At 43.9% G+C, this 21,793-nt stretch overlaps 1 protein-coding gene and 1 non-coding gene across 2 annotated transcripts in view; both read right to left on the minus strand.

The window, feature by feature from the left end:
* Positions 1 to 21,793, minus strand: part of KIAA2012 (KIAA2012 ortholog) — a 135,926-nt gene that overhangs the window by 106,970 nt on the left and 7,163 nt on the right. Inside the window, exons 3-6 of the mRNA XM_074399258.1 lie at positions 10,296 to 10,455; positions 7,403 to 7,558; positions 2,364 to 2,506; positions 166 to 349 (exon numbers count right to left, since the gene is read on the minus strand). Of these exons, the coding sequence (XP_074255359.1) occupies positions 166 to 349; positions 2,364 to 2,506; positions 7,403 to 7,558; positions 10,296 to 10,455 (643 nt within the window). The remainder of the gene's footprint in view (positions 1 to 165; positions 350 to 2,363; positions 2,507 to 7,402; positions 7,559 to 10,295; positions 10,456 to 21,793) is intronic.
* On the minus strand, positions 18,606 to 18,710 carry LOC120364489 (small nucleolar RNA U13). The gene has a single exon (XR_005579740.1). It is a non-coding gene; the product is annotated as a small nucleolar RNA U13 (small nucleolar RNA).

Genomic DNA, 21,793 nt, shown 5'->3' on the forward strand with positions numbered 1-21,793 from the left:
CCAAAGTGCTGAGATTACAGGCATGAGCCACTGTACCTGGCCTGGCTTTTATTTTCTAAGGTGAGTGGCACAAGGAAGTGATGTTCAGGGTGCCTCAGTGTCCTCAAATGAACTCTGCATGACTGGATTCACCCAGACCAATGAGCAAGACATTTGGGCTCTTACCACTGAGATCTGCCTTCCTTTTGGGGAAGGCGCCTCCACGGAAGGTAATGTGGGATTTGTCACTCGGGAGCCAAGAGTGATCCATGTGGCCATGCCCAAAGGCCTTCCTGAAGGTTTGCTGTGTTTTTTCATTGTAGCTTTCCTTTGAAGCATGTAAACGAAGGTGATTCTCTATTGACGTGTCCTAGGGAACGACAGATACACATTCCTGTAAACAGGCTGTCATAAAGGGGCAGAGCAGATTTCTTTAACAGTTAGGTCCTCGTAGCTAAGCTTGTGGTTTCAAGGGTGGAATTTCTTTTGCAGATTGGGGAGAAAAATAAGGTTATAACAGCAAGCTCCCTGATGCTGTTTATTACAATAAAACATTTTTTTATTAATGATAGAATGATACTTAGCCATGCCTGACAGATAGTGCTATCTTGTGAAAAAAAATTAAAATATTTTGACTAAAAATCAAAATAAAGTGCTAGTATTGGTGTCTTCATCTGTCATGAAATGTTTCTCAGGCTGAAGGCAGTGGCTCACACCCGTAATCCTAGCACTTTGGGAGGCCGAGGCAGGAGGATTGCTTGACCTTGGGAGTTTGAGACCAGCCTGTGCAACATAGTGAGACCCCATCTCTACAAAAATTTTTTTAAAAAATTAGCCAGTCATGGCGGCACAAACCTGTAGTCCCAGCTACTCAGGGGGCTGAGGCAGGAGGATTGCTTGAGCCCAGGAGGTAAAGGCTGCAGTGAACTGTGCTAGTGCCTCTGTACTCCAGCCTGGGCAACAGAGCAAGATCCTGCCACCCTCCCCCTGCAAAAGAAGAAGTGTTTCTTCCTTCTGCCTTTCCATTCTGTGGCTCTTGATCTCCTTGGCATATGACCTTCTATTAAGTCAAATGAGTTTATTCAGGATGGGAGCAGATGTTGTCTATGTTGCTCTGAACAATTGTTACCTTGTACACACACACACACACACACACACACACACACACACCCTGCCTTAGAGTTTAGAAAATGTTTCTACATTGTAACTCATTTAATCCTCACAATAATCTTGTGAGACATATGATAATAGCTTCATTTTACAGAAGAGGTTAACTCAGGCTCAAAGTTACAATTCTTGGACAGGCTCATCACAACTAGCAAAAAGCAGGACCCAAACCAAAGCTTTTCTGAGTCTAAGGTAGTAGCTGTTTTCCAAATAAGATTAACAGCTGCCAAGATGGGCAAAGAGTCAGGGGAGAATCTGTGGTTACATAAGTTTGGAAAACCTAGAGTTTAACCAAGTTAAGCTGGTGACTATGTTACAGAGCTTCTTGAAGCCCTCTGTATCTAACTACCCATGTGACTTTCCAGGAGGAGAAGATATGCAGCACTTCTCCAGCGTGTTTGCCTATGAAACTGTTATTTCTTTATTTAGAGTCAGAGTTTTGCTCTGTCACTCAGGCTGGAGAGCAGTGGCATGATCTTGGCTTACTACAACCTCCTCCTCCTAGGTTCAAGCAATTTTCCTGCCTCAGCCTCCTGAATAGCTGAGATTACAGGTGCCTGCCATCATGTCTAGCTAATTTTTGTATTTTTAGTAGAGATGGGTTTCACCATGTTGGCCAGGCTGGTCTTGAACTCCTGGCCTCAGGTGATCCACTTGCTTTGGTTTCCCAAAGTGCTAGGATTACAGGTGTGAGCCGCTGCACCTGGCCAGAACTTTTTAAAATGGAGCGTCTTGCAATGCTAGAGTTCCATAAGTGACACTTCAGGGAAATGATGGTCAAAAAGGTCAAAGTACTCTTCCCTTCTCTGGAGCTCTCAAGAAATGGCAAATGGAGAGAGAATCCTCTCTGTAGTCAAGAACAATGATAGAGGAGAGCCCATTAGAAGTGGTACCTCTGGCCAGGCGTGGTGGCTCATGGCTGTAATCCCAGCACTTTGGGAGGCTGAGGTGGGCGGATTACCTGAGCTCAGGAGTTCGAGACCAGCCTGGGCAACATGGTGAAACTCCATCTCTACTAAAATACAAAAAGTTAGCCAGGCCTGGTTGTGCTTGCCTGTAGTCTCAGCTACGTGGGAGGCTGAGGCAGGAGAATCGCTTGAACCTGGGAGTTGTAGGTTGCAGTGAGCCGAGATCATGCCGTTGTACTCCAGAGTGGGCGACAGAGTGAGACTCTATCTCAAAAAAAAAAAAAAAGAAAGAAATGAAATAAATGGTACTTTTGCCTGTGTTTTATCTTCCAGCCAGGGCTGCTTCCTGAGTGGTAGCAAGCGAGTCCCCTGACGGCCCTGGTTCTTAGCTAGAGGGTCCTGGTCCAGGTGTCCAGCAGCTTCAGCTTCCCCTTCATCCAGGCCCTGTTGACCTGCAAAGGTGAACAGTGGGTCAGCTTGTCACCCCCGAAATGGATATGGTGTTCTTGCTGCCTGCAAACTGCCTCCCTTTTTGCTTCTCTTCTCTGAGTGAAAGTGCTCAAGGCCTTCCCTTTCTCTCCCTCCTCCCTTATTTCTGTATTTCTGATGGTGCCTCCTTGGAAGTGGCAGCCAGATTTCTGGAAACAGCTGCACTAGCATTCAGTAGGCTCAGGGGCGAGTCTTCATTTCTTGGACACAGTTTCCCCATCTATAAAATGGGGATACAGATTTCTTGCCCTTATTTCCTTGTAGAATTATCTGGAACTCAAATAAGATAATGTCTCCCTTTGTAAACTGTGAGGGATTAGTGGATGACAGTGGTGTGATTATGGTGGTATGACGTGCAGTCTGCTCTGTTGTCATGGAGGGCTCAGCCTGAAGCAAGCTCTTGGGATTCCTGGGCTGTCTCCTGGCTATTTACTTGTGGAAAAGCCTCTGCTGAATGCACTGAGTGGGACTGCTGTTTAGCTCTCTGAACTTATACTGTCTGCAACCCTTAGGAAGGATCTGAGTCAACAAATGACTCCAACATAGTTAATGAATCTTTCATCAATGGTTTAAGGGGTCCTGCAGCTGTTTTCATCACTTTCTCAAGGTAGATTTATTGCTGAAACAGTCTGGCACAGCTTCCTTGTTTGGAGCCAAGCTTTAGCAATACCTTTATTCCCAGCATGTGGCTCCATGGAACAATGTGGGGTTGTCTTTCAGCCAGGGGCTCTGGAAGCCTTCGGGGGCTTGTGCGTGATGGAGCATAAGACTTCTGGGAGCTGCTCCTCTTCTGCCTCCAGCAGCCAGCCTCAACTTCCTTCTCTGCTCCCCCTCATTATTTCCATCCTTGGTGTCATTGGGCCAAGAGTTAATTGCCCACAGGTTGGGCTACTCCAGCCCTCCTTTTTTTTTTTTCTTAGTAAACATCATCATTTGATTCTCCTTCCTTTGCCCACTGGCTCCTGGAGGCTGTGCTGGATGTGAACTGAGGCTGAGTGTTGGTGGAAGAAATAATAGGCTCAGGCTTAGGTTCAGGTTTACAGGGTCTGCTCTGGTTTTAGTGGCCCAGGGAAGTCTAATGGGCTGGGGACTCATTAATATGAGGTGACTTGGGGCTACATTAGGCCTGCTCCTAAGAGGACCTCAACTTCATACAGACTGCAGCACTAAAGACCTGGGATATTCTAGAATGAGTCCTTGTAGAATGATTCCTTGGGGTCAAACCAGACACTAACTAGGTCCATCTTCCTGGTCAGATTCACCTGGAACCAGATGCATGTCTGAGGTTGGAGGAAGTGAAATTCTAGCCAAGTGGCCACTTACCTACTGAATAGTCTTTTTTTTTTTTTTTTTTTTTTTTTTTTTTGTGGGGTTGGGGGACGTAGTCTCACTCTGTTGTCCAGGCTGGAGTGCAGTGGCGTGATCTTGGCTCACTGCAATCTCCACCTCCAGGTCCAAGTGATTCTTCTGCTTCAGCCTCCCAAGTAGCTGGGATTACAGGCATGGACCACCACACCTGGCTAATTTTTGTATTTTTTTTTTTTTTTTTTTTTGAGACGGAGTTTCGCTCTTGTTACCCAGCCTGGAGTGCAATGGCGCGATCTCGGCTCACCGCAACCTCCGCCTCCTGGGCTCAGGCAATTCTTCTGCCTCAGCCTCCTAAGTAGCTGGGATTACAGGCACGCACCACCATGCCCAGCTAACTTTTTGTATTTTTAGTAGAGACGGGGTTTCACCTTGTTGACCAGGATGGTCTCGATCTCTCGACCTCATGATCCACCCGCCTCGGCCTCCCAAAGTGCTGGGATTACAGGCTTGAGCCACCGCGCCCGGCAATTTTTGTATTTTTAATAGAGATGGGGTTTCACCATGTTGGCTGGGCTGGGTTTGAACTGCTGACCTCAAGTGATCCACCTACCTCAGCCTCCCAAAGTGTTGGGATTATAGGCATGAGCCACCGTGCCCAGCCTGAACAGTTTTACACATTGGGTATCTAAGTTGGGGCAGGGGCATTGTGAAGTAGGGGGATACAGAAACAATCTTTCCTTTGGTGATATCCCAGATGAGTTTGAATTTGTGACTCAATCAGTGCAAGGGGAAACAAGAATTCCTCTCTTAGTAAGCATCATCATCTGATTCATTTATCTGTGCTTAATAGAAACAGGTTTGCAAGCAAAGTATTGGAAGCTTTAGTTGTTGAAAGGAGACCACAAAACTTAGTCTCTCTGTATCTCAAATATGGATTCAGCTAATCCAGATAATGTGCATTGGAGTAGCTCTGTCCTCTCCTGTGATTTTTTTCACAAACAACCCAGGGAGGAAGGAGTGCAGACTTCAGTATTTACATTTTACAGATGTGCAAACTGAAGATGCAGGGAGCTTAAGTGACTTGGCCAACATCACGGTGTTGGAGGACAGGGGATTTGTAGCTGGGACTTTTGCTGCTGCTTCAGATAAAGTGTCAGGCAAAGAGTGGGAAGCCAGTGGAAGATAAGGTTCAAACAAATGAAAACATCAGTCAGCGTTCAAGTTACAGCCACTGAACTATTTTTGCTTCTTTTTTTTTTTTTGAGACGGAGTTTCGCTCTTGTTACCCAGGCTGGAGTGCAATGGCGCGATCTCGGCTCACCGCAACCTCCGCCTCCTGGGTTCAGGCAATTCTCCTGCCTCAGCCTCCTGAGTAGCTGGGATTACAGGCACGTGCCACCATGCCCAGCTAATTTTTTTGTATTTTTAGTAGAGACGGGGTTTCACCATGTTGACCAGGATGGTCTCGATCTCTCGACCTCGTGATCCACCTGCCTTGGCCTCCCAAAGTGCTGGGATTACAGGCTTGAGCCACCGCGCCCGGCCTTTGCTTCTTTTAAAATAGATTTTTTTGGCTGCTGTGATTATGGGCAGTTGGGCATTACAATTAGTAATTATGCTTAAAACACAAGCTAAGGAGGCATCATGAACATTTATTGAGCACTTAGTATATACCAGCTTCTATTAATACATTATCTTATTTAATTTAATTCCCACATGCAACCCTGTGAGATAAAGATAGGTATGGTCATCTCCATTTTATAAATGAGGAAACTGAGGCCCAGAGTGGCTATATGGCTTGGATTCAGTGCAAATGGCCACATGTTTAATCACTATTCAATACAGCCTCTTTGTTTTCTGCCTGATTGTGACAGCTCCTTGGTATATGGCGTCGATTAGGAAAGTCACTTTATTCCTCAGGTGTGCAGTGTTAATCCACCCATAAAATGAAAGTTCTGAGGCTGAGCACAGTGGCTCACACCTGTAACCACAGCACTTTGGGACGCCAAGGTGGGAGGATCACTTGAGAAAGGAGTTTGAAACCAGCCTGGGCAACATGGCAAGACCACATCTCTACAAAAAATATAAAAATTAGCTGGATGTGATGGTGTGCTCCTATAGTTCCAGCTCCTTAGGAGGCTGGGCGGGAGGATTGCTTGAGCCCAGGAATTCAAGGCTGCAGTGAGCTGTGATCACGTGGCTGCACTTCAGCCTGGGTGACAGAGCAAGAACAAGAGCTTGTCTGTAAAACAAAAACAAAAAAAGAAAAAGAAAAAAAAAAAAGACTCAAGTGAGATGTGTGGTCAGTTGAAATGTTTAATGACCCCAGGCTCTAAGAACCTGCCATATTCTTCTCTATTCATTCAATAAACCAGATTCTCTACTTATCCTGACCAGATCATTTCCCCAAGGATGGAGCTTGGTCAGATACTGCTATTGTTTCTGAAAAATACATATATTTTTTAGAGACAGGGTCTCACTCTGTCACCCAGGCTGGAGTGCAGTAATGCCATCATACTGCTCACAGCCTTGAACTCCTGGGCTCAAGTGATCCTCTTGCCCCAGTCTCCCCAGTAGCTGGGACAAAAGGCATGTACCACCACGCCCATCTAAAATTTTAAACTTTTTGTAGAGATAGGATCTCACTGTGTTGCCCAGGCTAGTCTCAAACTCCTAGCCTCAAGTGATCTTCTCTCCCTGGCCTCCCAGAACATGAGCCTCAGGTATGAGCCACTGAACCTGGCCAAAAATCTTATGTTGGGCTCTTGCTCTTTTATTTTCTCAAGAACTCTGCTACCAGCCAAGGCCCTCGCCTTTGCCTATTACTGCTACCCAGTTGTCTTCTCCCATCTCCCTTACCAAAGGCAACTTCTGGCTCTTTTGATGCTTCGAGTTCCATAGAATAATATTGACAGGGTCAATTCCTATAGTACTAAACAGTTTACAGGTAGCTTACAAGAATTTTCTGTGTAGCCACGATGTAGATCTTATTGTGCCCATTACAGGGACGAGCAAACAGAAGCTCAAAGAGGTTAAGTGAGTTGCTTAAGATCTTATACTAGTTAGTGAGAGAACAGCCATTTCGATACACATTTCTGGCTCCAATCCTATGTATATGTTTCACATTATATTGCCACAAGAATCACAGGATTAAGGAATATTAAAGCAGAACAGATCTAAGAAATCATCTAAAATCTAGAGTCTAGACCTATACTGCCAAATACAGTAGCCATCAGCTGCATGTGGATATTTAGATGTAAATTAATTAATATAAAATAACATAAAAAGCTCAGTTCCACTGTCGTACTACTACATTTCAAGTACCCAATAGCCACATGTTGCTAATGGCCTCTTTATTTAACAGCACTTTCCATCACTGCAAAAAGTACTATATTGGACAGTACTGGTCTGCACTAACCACTGATTTTACACACTGAGGGCTATGCAACCCAGAGTCCCAAGACCTCGTTTTGGGAAACTCCATTTTAAAGTGTTAACAGACCAAATATCTGAGAAGTGGCCATAAAATCAACATGTAAATCAACATGTACCTTGTTCAAAATATTTTCCTTGTTGAATCCAACATGAAGGGAAGACAGGCAGGAGATGGTATTTTGGGGGTACACCTGAAAGATCCTGTTGTGGCCTGAGCTTCTTTGGTACATTAAGTTGACTGTCCTGGAGCAGCACAGAATCCTTGATGTATCCTGAAGAGTAGGTCAGGAGGTATTGATAGAAATAGTGGACACCAACTTCGAGTTCTTGGCAAAAACTACAAGGTTCCTCACTTGTACTAGTCTTGGCTTTGTACATTGCCCATTAGGGAAGACAATTAGAAGATGAGGGAGATTAAAAAATCAGATAGAACCCATAGAGTCTTTTCTGTTCAGTGTCTTGGGTGCTTCTGGTTCTGTGCTACATGTGTGCTTCCTCCACCCCATCATTCCCAAGAACTGGCTCTCCCTGGTGGAAGGAACATGGCAGCTTCTTTGGGACAAACAGCTCCTCCTGCCTTAGGAGGAGATCCAATGGTAATAGATGTATCCTATTTGTTTCTGTAGGCCCCATGATCAGCAGCTTCCTCAATCCAGTCATTCTCTAAGTATTCACTGAGGGCTTCCCTATGGGCCCACCCCTTGGCCAGTGAAGTAGATACAGAAGAACCAGACTTGGGCCCTTTTAAAAGGCGCTCATACAGCTGGGTGTGGTGGCTCACACCTGTAATCCCAGCACTTTGGGAGGCTGAGATGGGCAGATCACCTGAGGTCAGGAGTTCAAGATCAGCCTGGCCAACATGGTGAAACCTTATCTCTACTAAAAATAGAAAAATTAGCTGAGTGCAGTGTCAGGCGCCTGTAATCCCAGCTACTCAAGAGGCTGAGGCAAGAGAATCACTTGAACCTAGGAGGGGGAGGTTGTAGTGAGCCACGATTGCGACACTGTACTCCAGCCTACGTGACAGAGCAAGACTCCATCTAAAAAAAAAAAAAAAAAAAAGAAGAAGGCACTCATAGTCTATCAGAGACACAGAGCTCTCTTGTGTTCTCTATGGCTCTGAGTGTTAGTGTGATGTAAGGTCAGAAAACAAGGAGCTTGATAATGACTGTAGTTGTCAGCAAAGATTTGTAGATGTGGACTTGAAGGGTGGGGAGGATTAATCATAGGGATGTAAAGAAGAAGTCCCAGAGAATATATATATCAGTATCACGAAGTGGGAAGCTCTGAGATGTGCAGGAAGAGGGTGGCAGGGGCCATTGGGCTGGTGGGCTCACACTCGATTCTTGCCATTGTGCCTCCAGCTTGAGGGTCTCACCTTCAAGAGGGACTTTGGCAAGGAATTATGGCAGGTAGCTCAAGAATGTGTGTGTGTGTGTGTGTGTGTGTGTTCTTAAACCACATGTTTTAGCCATACTCCATGGAGGACTCGGAGACATTTTTTGAGATTAAGAGGGGTCTTCATTCTGGGGAATGTTGGACCTAGGCTTTGGGAGAGTGGTCTGCTCTGCCCTCTGCCCCACCCAGTGAGAAACACTTCTTTGGTTAAGAGACTCTTTCTCACAGGTGTCAAGTAAATGGAACTGCCTGTAACTGTGGAACTGCCCTGGGAGTAAAACCAATGACTGGACACGCCCACAACTTTCATTTTGCTTTTTTTTTTTTTTTTTTTTTTTTTTTTTTTTTGAGACGGAGTTTCAGTCTTGTTACCCAGGCTGGAGTGCAATGGCGCGATCTCGGCTCACCGCAACCTCCACCTCCTGGGTTCAGGCAATTCTCCTGCCTCAGCCTCCTGAGTAGCTGGGATTACAGGCACGTGCCACCACGCCCAGCTAGTTTTTTGTATTTTTTTAGTAGAGACAGGGTTTCACCATGTTGACCAGGATGGTCTCGATCTCTCGACCTCGCGATCCACCCGCCTCAGCCTCCCAAAGTGCTGGGATTACAGGCTTGAGCCACCGCGCCCGGCTTTCATTTTGCTTCAAGTCACCACTTACTGGGGGAGAGAATTGTTTTCTCTCTCAGGGTAAGCCTATAAAGCAGGAAGAAAGTCAGTCTTTCTCTGGTCCTGCCTGTTTGCTGGTGCTGAAGAAATGGCAAACAGCTGACTGGGCACTGGCACATTCTCTGCTCACTCTTCTCATCCCCAACAGGTTTGCCAAATAAAATACAGGATGTCCCAGTTAAATTTGAATTTTAGATAAACAATGAATATTTTTTTAATAGAAGTATGTCCTGAAGATTGCAAGTGTAACTGTTTATATATGTTGGAGGATAGGGGTGGGTATGCACATGCTAAATCTGGCAACTCTAATCCCCAGCCACCTCCCGTCTTTGTTTTCAGGCATTTACAGAGTGCATTTAGGGTCTGTTCATCAAAAGGGTGTCCATCGCACACCTAATGGATTGTGCTGGAGAACCGCCATCTTTAAGAGGAAGAATCCTAACATTTTATTTCTGGGAGGACATGGGATCACCTCAGATGGGGAACTAAGGAATGTTGGGAAGAATGTGGAATTGGGGATGCAGGGTGGATGTGACTTCTGGTCCCAGCTCTGCTTTTGACTAAATGACCTTGGACAAATTACTTTGTCTCTCTGGGATTCTTTTTCCTTATCTTGTAAAAGATGGGGGTTGAACTGGAGGGTCTCTGAGTGGAGAAGATTGGGAAGAAAGTTCTGGCCTGGATGTGGCATGTGAGGCTGCTGAGGGAGAGGAGTGGGAGTGAAGGCAGGACTTCAGGCTGTCCCTCCCTCTGCAAATGTGCCAGAGGACAAAGGGTGGAAGCTGTGAAAGAGGCTTGTGAGCTACCAAGTGTGGGGACTTTGCTTTAACACAGAATTGGGCTTGAAATCCTGGTGTTTTAGGTCTTGATGGAAAACACACTCTCATACCAGAATGGGAAGTAGTGCAGTTTGGGGTGTGCCCCCCTCCCATTTCCCCACTGACCTGCACACCAGAGCCTGTACATGGCATCGGGGGGCCAAGTCTGCAGAAGGCCTCGGAGGTATCTCTTGGCTGAATGCCCTGGCTGGATCTGCCGTTGGGCCTGGCTCTCCAGCTGGCTTCGGAAGTGGAGGTATGGTTGCCAGGCTCTGTCCTGCTCCCCCTGTGGGGATACCAGTTAGGAAACCGCACAGCTGCTGGGCCCTGAGCCGCCCAGTGATACAGGCTGGTTAGCACAATCTTCATCAGTAACCCAGGAAACTCCCAGAAGGTGCCAGAAGGCACCAAAAACAGATGCCTCGGCTAATAGACATAAACCAAGAGCTCACAGAGCAAAGCTCTGAAAGGCCCCTGCAGGCTTGCAGTTGGAAGCAAAGGAGAAATGACATATACCAGACCCCATCTTGAGATAAAGCATTAGGAAAGGTTAAAAGCTTCAGAAGAAAACACATTACCTAGTTCAGCCTGTGGAAATCATTTTAGTATCTTCAAAAATGGTTCTGTACTATAATGGGAAAGCCAGCTCACAAATCTACATTGGCATTCAGTGTTTGTAATATGAATAATGGGACAGAAAAATCATATCCATATTCACAGGGAGCCTGGCATTTTGAAAATATCTGGCTCTGATGCATTTCATTTAAGCTGGGGAGAATTTTCTGGGAACCTACCTGCCAAAGTCAGTGCCACTGTGTAAGACATCATGGGGAATAAATATGAATAGTAACATCTTACAGTTGACTAGAAATTTATATTATATATAGAACTTTCTTTTCTTTTCTTTTTTTTTTTGAGATAGATTCTTGCTCTGTCACCAGGCTGGAGTGCAGTGGCGTGATCTTGGCTCACTGCAACCTCCGCCTCCTGGGTTCAAGATATTCTCCTGCCTCAGCCTCCTGAGTAGCTGGGAATACAGGCATGCACCACCACACCCGACTAATTTTTGTATTTTTAGTAGAGACAGGGTTTCACCATGTTGGTCAGTCTGGTCTTGAACTCCTGACCCCGTGATCCACCCACTGTGCCTTGCCAGAACTTTCACCTCAACTGCAATCCTATAAGGTAGACTGAGTTACTATAACCACTTAAGTGATGTAGAAACTCTCAGAGGATGATTGCTTAGGCACAAGAATAGCAAAAGTGTGCCATTTGTATTGACATCTCTCACCCTCCCCAGTGCCCATGGCAGACATCCCTAATCAATCACAGCATTCTTGATTGCTGAACTGAAGGTGATCTCAGAATCCACTTTCTCCTTAAAAACATTTTTGAAACTGAGGCATAATTTATATAACATGCACAGAACTTAGATATTCATTTGATAAATACTGACAATTGTATATACTCTTGTAACCATCACAGAAAACAAAATGCAGAATACTTTCATCCACCGAGGAAGTCCCTCATGCCACTTACAGGTCAGTGTCCTCCTACCCACTAGGTAATTGATATTCTGATTTCTAACATTGTAGACTGTTTTTTTTCTGTTCTTGAACTTCATATAAATGGAAACATACAGCATATATTCTTGCATGCTCCATGAAAGTGGTCCACACTGTGTTCCAGTGAGAACTGGCATGAGAGATGAAGTCCACTTAGTCCCCTTTGGCTAAGCAGCTCTCTCAAGGCAACAATATAGCCTGGAAGGATAGAGGGCAACTGTATGGATCCAGTTAGCAGTGGAATTGGGCTTGAATCTAGGGCTTCCAAATCCACATCAGGGCAAAGACTCTTGTTCTTTAAGAATTGACCATCTCATCAAAGGACCAGGATTTAGCACCATGAACCGGCTTGTTGTCAAAACAGGAAATAAAAATGTTTCAAAGCAGGTGCCTCAGTGAGTATCCCAGACTGTAAGAACTGTGGTCTAGAGAGGCTAACATTTTCTTAAGTGTTGGGATGTGGTAAAATCTGACTCAACAGGCTTGAACAATGAGAGAGAAAGTTTGTTATCTTATGTAACAAAAACACCAAAGGCTAGAGAGTACCAGGGCTGGTTAATTCAGTGGCTCAATAGCTCTGGCATCCTGACACTCGTGCTGTAGGCTCCAAATCTCTTTCTACCCTTCAGAACAGTCTTTCCCTTCAGTCTTACAGGCGTGCAGAGGCTGAACAATGGACACAGGGAAACATCAAGTGAGTCCAAAAAGCACAAGCTGAAGAGTGGGAAGGAGACAGCTTGTGAGAAAGCCTGGGAAAGAGCCCTGGATTTTAGGGCCAGAGTGCCTGGCCTCCAGGCTGGCTCTGGCTCATGGGAACTCTGTGATCTTGGGTGAGCTCTGGAACCTTCTGAAGCTCTCTCTAAAGTGGAGCTAATAGAGGTAGAGGGATTGGAGAGTGCATGGGTTCTGGAATCAACCTGAGAGTCCAGGTTCACAGTGCCTGACACATACTAGGGGCTCGATATTGTGGGGAAATGAATAAATGAACACACAGTTCCAACCCCAGCCCCACTACTTCTCAATTGTCTATGTTATAGAATTTCACCCATAATACTGACATAATACCTCTTTTTTGATGTAAATGAAATAATATAAGTGAACGGTGTCTCACTGAGCCAGGTTATGATAAGGTGAGAGGTGCATCCTCTCCCTGCCTGTCCTGCACTCATGAAAGTGCTTTCTCATCTCTCAGCACTCCTAATGGGAGCTGAGGAGAACATGGTGGAGAGAGTGGAGGCTTTTGTGTTACTTGAGATAATCACATCTCTTTATTCCCTAAATCAGGGGTTGGCATTTTTTTTTTTTTTTCTTGAGACCATCTTGCTCTGTCATCCAGGCTGGAGTACAATGATGCTAACTCAGTTCACTGTAACCTCTGCCTCCCAGGTTCAAGCGATTCTCCTGCCTCAGCCTCCAGAGTAGCTGAGATTACAGGGGGCGTGTGGCCACACCTGGCTAATTTTTGTATTTTTTGTAGAGACAGGATTTCACCATTTGGCTAGGCTGGTCGTGAAATTCTAACTTTAAGTTATCTGCCCATATCGGCTTCCCAAAGTGCTGGAATTATAGGCAGGAGCCACCATGCCTAGCTTGGCAAATTATTTTTTTAAAGGGACAGATGGAAAATATTTTAGGCTTTGCAGGCCATATGGTCTCTTGCTACCACTCAGCCTGTCCTGGTAGTGCAAAAGCATCCACAGACAATATGTAAACAAATGGTTATGGCTGTACACAAACAAGCAATGGGCAGGATTTGGCCAGTGAGCTGTGTTTGCTGATTCCCCAACTTCAACCATTGATAATCATGAAATCTGTTGCTTGCAGCCAAAAGTGTTTCTGATATGTGGATACAATATGATTTAAAGCTGCTACAAATTTCTAATATGTGGATACAACAGATTTAAAGCTGCTACAAATTCAAGGGATGGGAAACAAGCACTGGAGAAAAGGGGATGATGAAGATGGATTGATAACTAACAAAATCACATCAGGTGAGTCCAAAAAGCACAAGCGGCAGAGTGGGAAGGATACAGCTTGTGAGAAAGCCTGGGAAAGTACCCTAGATTTAGGGCCAGAGTGCCCTAAATCCAGGTTCAAGATAAAAGAAAGCGTGGCTGACTATTCAGTTGGCTTTACTCCTTGGGGACTTATGAATTAAATGAATGCTTAGAATTCAAACATAGAGCATCACCTGCTTCTTGATGTCTGGAAAGTTTATGTGGTAGGTACTTCAAGTGCAAAAAGAGCCTAGAAATTCAGTCTCATGTGGTCTTGAGGCTTTTTCCAGAGGACATGAAAGAAAGAATTGTAGAGACGATGGTGGAAGCCAAATGACACTTTCACATACTCCATTTTTTCACTCAGCCATACGATAAATATTGTCAGGTACTTTTTATATGCCAGGCACTATATGGGGCCCTGAAATATGGAGCCATTACACCAGAGGCCTTTTCTGGATGAATTAGAACTTCATTTCTTTTCTGTGAATCTTTGCTTTGACTGACTTTCCTCTGAATGCAGTAAGGACCACCAGCCTCTTCCGAGATGCTGTGGCCCCTGTGCAGATGGGATGACGTGCTCTTCGAGTCTGGACAGGAACCCTTGTAGTTTCTCATCAGTGGGATTCCCTTCCTTCCTTCCTTCCTTTCTCCCTCCCTCCCTCCCTCCCTGCTTCCCTCCCTCCCTCCCTCTTTTTCTTTTCTTTCTCTCTCTTTCTTCTTTTTTTCTTTTCTCTTTTTTAATGGAGTTTCACTCTTTTGCCCAGGCTGAAGTGCATTGGTGTGCTCTCAGCTCACTGCGACTTCCGCCTTCCAGTTTCAAGCGGTTCTCTTGCCTTAGCCTCCCCCGTAGCTGGGATTACAGGCACCCACCACCACACCAGGCTAATTATTGTACTTTTAGTAGAGACAGGGCTTCACCATGTTGGCCAGGCTGGCCTCGAACTCCTGACCTCATGATCCACCCATCTTGGCCTCTCAAAGTGTTGGGATTACAGGTGTGAGCCACTGAGTCCGGCCATTAGTGGACATTTCTGAAGCATTAGCTTGGTTCTGAAGCTTTACGGGGAAGCTTGCTCCATGGTGCAGGGAGTTGCCAAGAAGAGTTAGGGAATCCTAGACCTGGAATTTAAAGTATTTACTTATATTTTTGCTTAGGGTTTGGAAGCTGATTTTGGTGTATTCATTTCCTATTGTTGTTAACAAATAACCATACATTTAATGGTTTAATGTTGTTAACAAATAACCATACATTTAATGGTTTAATAGTACAAATGTACTATTCTTGCACTGTTCTGGAGGTTAGAAGTTTAAAATGGGTCTCACTGGGCTAAAATTAGGTTGCTGACAGGTCTGAGTTCCTTCTAGAGGCTCTAGGGAAGACTCTGTTTCCCTGCCTTTTCCAGCTTGTAGAGGTCACCCCCCACCTTCATTCCTTGGCTCGTGGCCCTTTCCTCCATCTTCAAAGCCAGCAACATTGAGCCGAGTCCTCCTCGGGCTGCCCTCGCTCTGATCATTCCTTCTGATTCCTTCTTCTGCTTTTAAGGACTCTTGTGCTTACCTTGGGCCCACCCAGACCATCCAAGATCATCTCCCCATTTGGAGGCCATCTACTGATGACAACCTTAATTCCACCTGCAACCTTGATTTCCCTGTGCCCCTTAACCTCACATAGTCATAGGTTCCAGGGATTAGGACATAGATATCTTTGGCAGGACATCCTGCCTACCACATTCTCTGTAAGTTTTTTTCTCGTTTCCTGGTTTCTTTTAATAATCTCTCAAATGATCCCTGTGAAGTTGGTTAATAACGTCCCATCTCATTGGAGAAACTGAAGCACCTGGGGATGGCCAAGGCCTGCTTAGGGCTGCCAAGAAGACCAGCCATGGTGAAAGTGACTTACTCATTTCCAACCTGTTAAATAATATTTTTCAGTGGAAAACAGCAAAATATAAGAAAGCATGTATAGTAGAATTACAATCTTCATAAAAATATATTCTGTATATAATCATGGTGGAAAGACTGGAAGAAAATAGATGAAAAAGCTAATAATGGCAATATTAGGGTACTGGGCATAAGATTACAAATAGTTCTCTCTCTTTTTTTTTTTAAATAAAGTCAAGTTTTCAGTAATATAGTTAGATTATATTTCTAAATAGAAAACATGTTAAAAATTAATTTTATGGCACCTACCCTCTTCTCATGTGTATTTCTTTAGTTCTTCCCTAAAGTTATTTTAACCACCCACTCAAAAGTCACTCTAAAATATAAAAGGAGACAGAAGGGAGCCAGGAAGGGAGTTTCTGGAACAGGGAAATAAACGTGATAGCAGGAGGCTGACTATGTATGATTTGAGACTGTTCAGGCTTGCCTTGGCTTTGCCAATCAACCCCAGCTTTGGGTTTCTTCTGCAATTAGTAATTAGTGTGCATGGGGTGGCCTGTTATCCACATTCCACCATGAGCGCTTCCTTTAGCTTCCTTTAACAAGGGACTTGCTCTGGCCAGTTGCCTTCCTGATGCATATCAGGTCTCTGAATGCAGAGGTGTGAAGGGGACTCCCGGTACCTGCCTCTTCCCACACACTGGCTATCCTGTCCACCTGCTCTAGTGCTGGCCACTGAGGGTTTTCAGAGGACAGAAGGAGATGGTAGGGATTGTGCTTCTGCCCAGCAGATATGGGGTGACAGGGCACCAGAGTCCCCAGGAAGAAAACAAAGGCTCAGATAGCCAGCTGCTGCCCAGGCTTTGTGTGCAGGAATCAACAGAAGGGAAGAGAGAAGCCCCCAAATCCCAGAAGTGTCAGGCACAGCCCTCCACAATTTGGCCCCACCCACTTCCCCAGGTATATTTCCAGCTGGGAGCCTGGCTAGTGACCCTGACTTCCCCTGCATGTTCTCTCCTCAAGGCCTCTGCTCATCTAAGCCTGGAAGGTCTCACCCTGCTTAACTTGACAAGACTCAGCTGAAATTCTACCTTCTCCAAGAAGCTGCCCTAGATTTTTCTGAGAGAGAGAAACAGTCACACTCTCCACCTTCTTTATTAGGAAGCCATAATCTTGCTTATCTCATGGGCTGCCTTGTATCAAAATGTCACCGGGGCACAAATCCACCTCTTTCACCAGATTGTGCACTCTTGGTGGGTAGAGGTTTCAGCCTCCCCCTGCCACCACCTTCAACCAATATGTCAGTAAACAATTTGTTGAGCATCTGCTATGTTTCAGGCACTGTTTTAGGCCTAGGGCAGTTCCTGACTACACAGATGTTGGCTTGGTTGAATGGAAAAAACCAATAATGTCTGCATTTTACTGCTGATCACCTGTGCTCCAAGGTGCCTGCTCAATCCAGCCAGAAGTCCTTCTCACAGGAGGGGCACAGCTGGCACCTCCTCGCCCTCAGTCAGGCTTGCTGGCAAAGGCCAAGCCTTAGAACAGAGTGACTGCCCATTGTTGTTGCACCTGTGCACGTGTGACTGGAGCCAGCCAGGTGAGTGCAACTGGAGTAGGGGTGGGGGCAGGGTGGGAGTCGAGAGAGGCCACTTGCAGCTGTGCCTGGAAAGCGTCCGCCACTCCCAGCCTAACTTTGATCAGCTTCGTGCTAACACTGCTGCTCTCAGCCAGTCGTTTCTCTGCAGGTTTAATTTCTGGGATTCTGTGCAAATGATACTCTCTCTCCTGTCTCTCTTTGGTGAGCATATTTTCCTGGAAACCAGTCCATAAGGAAGAGAATCGTGAAGTGGTCTGACTTTTCTCATTAATGCAGTCTTATAACAAGGCGTGATCCCTGACCAAACCATTCAGCGTCAAAGATTTGACCAGCCATATGTCATAAAAGTAAAGGTAGAACTAGGATTGCTAGCAGCAAAAATTAGACTCCAGTTCCTATAAAGGCTCAATCTGCCTGGATATGAATCCTGTCTTGATGACTCACTAGCTGTGTAAACTTAGAGAAATTATTTGATCCACCTGTGCTTCTGTTTCTTTATCTGCCAAATAAGGATGACAAAAATGCATACTTTACATGCCAAAAAATGTAACTGGACTCTTACCATACACCATTTACAAAAGTTAACTCAAAATGGAGCAAAAACCTAAACATAAGAACTAAAACTGTAAAACTCTTCTTTTTCCCCTAGAGTTTACAACTATAGGGGAAAAGCTTCATGGGACTGAATTTGGCAATGATTTTTTTGAGTATTATATCAAGAGAAAAGGCAAAAAAGAAAAAATAGATCTAAAGTTGGACTTTATAAAAATTAAGAACTTTTTTTTTTTTTTGGAGACAGAGTCTCGCTCTGTCACCCAGGCTGGAGTGCAGTGGCACAATCTTGGCTCACTGCAAGCTTTGCCTCCCAGGTTCAAGCAATTCTTCTGCCTTAGCCTCCCGACTTTAGTGCATCAAAGGACGCTATTGACAGAGGGAAAAGGCAGGCAACCCATGGAGTGGGAGAAAATATTTGTAAACTAGTATCTTAGATTAATATCCAGGATATGTCTTTTTGAGAGAGAGACAGAGACAGGGTCTTAGTCTGTCACTCAGGCTGGAGTGCAGTGGTGTTATTATATCTCACTGTAGTCTCTATCTCTGGGGCTCAAGGGATCCTTCTGCCTCAGCCTCCCAGAGTGTTAGGATTACAGGTACAAAACAATTATTCAGAATATCTAAGAACTCCTACCATTCAACAACAAAAAAACAACCCACTTAAAAAATGGGGCAAAGGACTTGAGTAGATATTTCTTCAAAAAAGATATACAAATGGCCAATAAGATAAAAAGATGCTCAATGTCATTTATCAGTAGGTAAATGCAAATCAAAACCACAATGAGATTCCACTTCACACCCATTGGAATGGCTATTAAAAAAAATTTTTTTTTCAGGTCCAACAGGTGGTGCGTCGATGTAGTAACAAGGTTCAGAGAGTGGTACATTTCACACATGCATGTGAACACCCAATCATCATGCTCATGAGCTACAAAAGGATCTGGCTACTATAAAATAAAATGTTTAAAAATAGAAAGTGACAAGTGTTGATGAGGATATGGAGAAACTTGAACTCTTATGCATGGCTGGTGGGAATGTAGAATGGTGTAACTAACTGCTATGGAAAATCGTATGGTAGTTCCTCAAGGAATTAAAGATAGAATTACCATATAATCCAAAACAATTCCACTTCTGAGTATATACACAAAATAATTGAGAACAAGGACAGCAACAGATATTTGTACATCCATGTTTATAGGGCATTGTTCACAACAGCCAAAATTGTGGAAGCAACTTAAGTGTCTGTTGATGGAAGAATGGAAAACCAAAATGTGGTATACACACACACACACACACACACACACACACACACACACACAAGGGAATATTACTGAACTTCACAAAAGAAGGAGATTTGGATAGATGTTACAACATGAATTCATTCTTCTAATGAATGAAGACATTACGTTAAGTGAAATAAGTTAGCCATAAAGGATAAAACTATGTGCTTTCACTTATATCAAGTACTCAGAATAGTCAAATTCACAGAGGCAGAAAGCAGAAATGTGTTTGCAGGGGCTAGTGGCAGAGGGAAAGGGGGAATTACTGTTTCATGGATATGAGTTAAGTTTAGCAAAATGAAAAAATTTCTGGAAATGGGTGTTGGTAATGATTATACAACAATGTGAATATACTTATTGCCACCTAAAAATGATTAAACTGTACACCTAAAAATGGTTAAAATGGTAAATTTCATGTTATATATATTTTAATACAATAAGAAAAGGCACCTACCTTATTAACTTGTGAGGATTAAGTGAGTTAATAAGTGTAAAGCACTTAGAATGGTGCTGGTATATTACTCAGTTCTACATAAGTATTAGCCATTGTTATAAATATTGCTAGTTATACAAGGGAACCAATGAATGAAGTACATAAAACCTGGAAAAATGGGACTGTACTGGATCATATATATATATCTTACAGAAATGCTACTTATAATCCAATTTAATTTTAATAAAAATCTGATTTGCTTTCCTAGAATTATAAAGGGTTAGCTTAATGGATGTATTGAAAGACTCAGATCCACTTTTTAAAAATACTGCTAAAGCTGGGGAGATGATGCTTTTTCTCTGGGGCATGTGGAGTTTTCAAAATCAAGCCTTCTAGGGGTTAAATGTGGGGCTTTGGAATCAGTTATTGGGCTCCAATTCTAGCTTCACCACTGAGGTGTGTAATTTTGAGCAAGTTAGTTAATGTCAGGCTCCATATTTTCCTCCCAGAAAACGGAGGTAATGCTAGCTAGCACCTGGCTCATAGGCTTGTGCAGATGGAATGAGGTTGTACAGGTAAAATGCCTGCCACACATTAAAGCACTCAGTAAGTTCAACTATTATTGATATTACCTTTGACCTCATAGTTGAGTTGACCATGTTTCTCTCTGATCACTCCTACTTTCAGGTTTATTAAAGGTTGCAAGTACAATGTCTCAGGACCTGCTCCAGTGGAGCACACTGGGAAAAAGGCAAATCACCCTTTCTCCCCCTTTGTGGCCTTACTGCCTACTGAGCACTGTTGACAGCCGCCAGAGCACTTCCCACATTTTACCGACATCATCAAACAAGTAGCAGGTTATTGATCGGGACTTGCAAGGAAACTTCATCCTCCTAATCTCTGGCTAAAAGGGTAACAGATAATTTTTGATTCTCTCTCCTTTTCTATAGCTTTCTAATATGCATACAAACCCTGTATTATGGTTAGAATGCGAAGAATAAACTTAATTCAAAAGGCATATTTCTCACAATATTTTCTACTCGATAAAATGGTAACCTGGGCCGGGTAATGTGGCTCATGCCTGTAATCCCAGCACTTTGGGAGGCCCGGGTGGGAGGATCACCTGAGGTCAGTAGTCCAAGACCAGTCTAGGTAACATGCTGAAACCCCATCTCTACTAAGAATACAAACGTTGGCCAGCCATGGTGCCATGTGCCTGTAATTCCTACAACTTGGGAGCCTGAGGCATGAGAATCACTTGAACCTGGGAGGCAGAAGTTACAGTGAGCCAAGATCACACCACTGGACTCCAGCCTGGGCCACAGAGCAAGACTGTCTCAAAAAAAAAAAAAAAAAAGTAACCTAAAGTTTCCTTCATGGGTGGACATTGACTGAAAACAGCAACCAAAGCATTAAATGCCTTGAGTATTAAGATTTGGGGAGAAATGAGGCAGTATAGAATGAATGGTGACTATTCAGAGAAACAAGGCTGACAATACTTTAAAAACTAACCAAATTTATAAAGGAGATGACAGTAGCAATACAGTTGGCTCTCCACATCTATAGGTTCCACATTTGTAGGTTCAACCAACCATGGATCAAAAATATGTGGAAAAAAATTAATAATAGCAATATAGACTAGACTCAGTGACTCACACCTGTAATCTAATACTTTGGAAGGCTGAGGTGGGAGGATTACTTGAGCCCAGGAGTTTGAGACCAGCCTGGGCAACAAAGTGAGAACCTATTTCTACAAAAACATTTAAAAAAAATTAGCTGGGTGTGGTGGCACATGTCTGTAGTCCTGGCTGCTTGGGAGGCTGAGGCAGGAGGATTGCTTGAGACTAGGAGTTCAAGGTTACAGTAAACTATGATCATGCCGCTGAAATCTAGCCTGGGCAACAAAGCAAAACCTTGTTCTATGGAAAAAAAAATATAAAAGTAAAAAATAATACTAATAAGAACAATACAGTATAGTAACTATTTACAAAGCATTTGTACTGTATTAGGTATTACAAACAATCTGGAGATGACTCAAAGTATATGGGAAGATGTGTAGGTTATATGCAAATACCATGCCATTTTGTATAAGGGACTTAAGCATCCTTGGATTTTAGAATCCTCAGGGAGTTCTGGAAGCAATGTTAGTCCTTGATTTTGAAATTAGGGGTATCCTGGAACCCTGCAGATAATGAAGGGACAATTGTACATTGTTGGTTGAAATCTGCTATAGTTATCTAAATCCTGTTTATCTCAATGGAATAGAGAAATGTCATGTCCTGTGAACTGAATTTTAAAACAAATTATTTA

The sequence above is a fragment of the Saimiri boliviensis genome, chromosome 5 (assembly GCF_048565385.1).
Source record: "Saimiri boliviensis isolate mSaiBol1 chromosome 5, mSaiBol1.pri, whole genome shotgun sequence".
NCBI lineage: Eukaryota > Metazoa > Chordata > Mammalia > Primates > Cebidae > Saimiri > Saimiri boliviensis.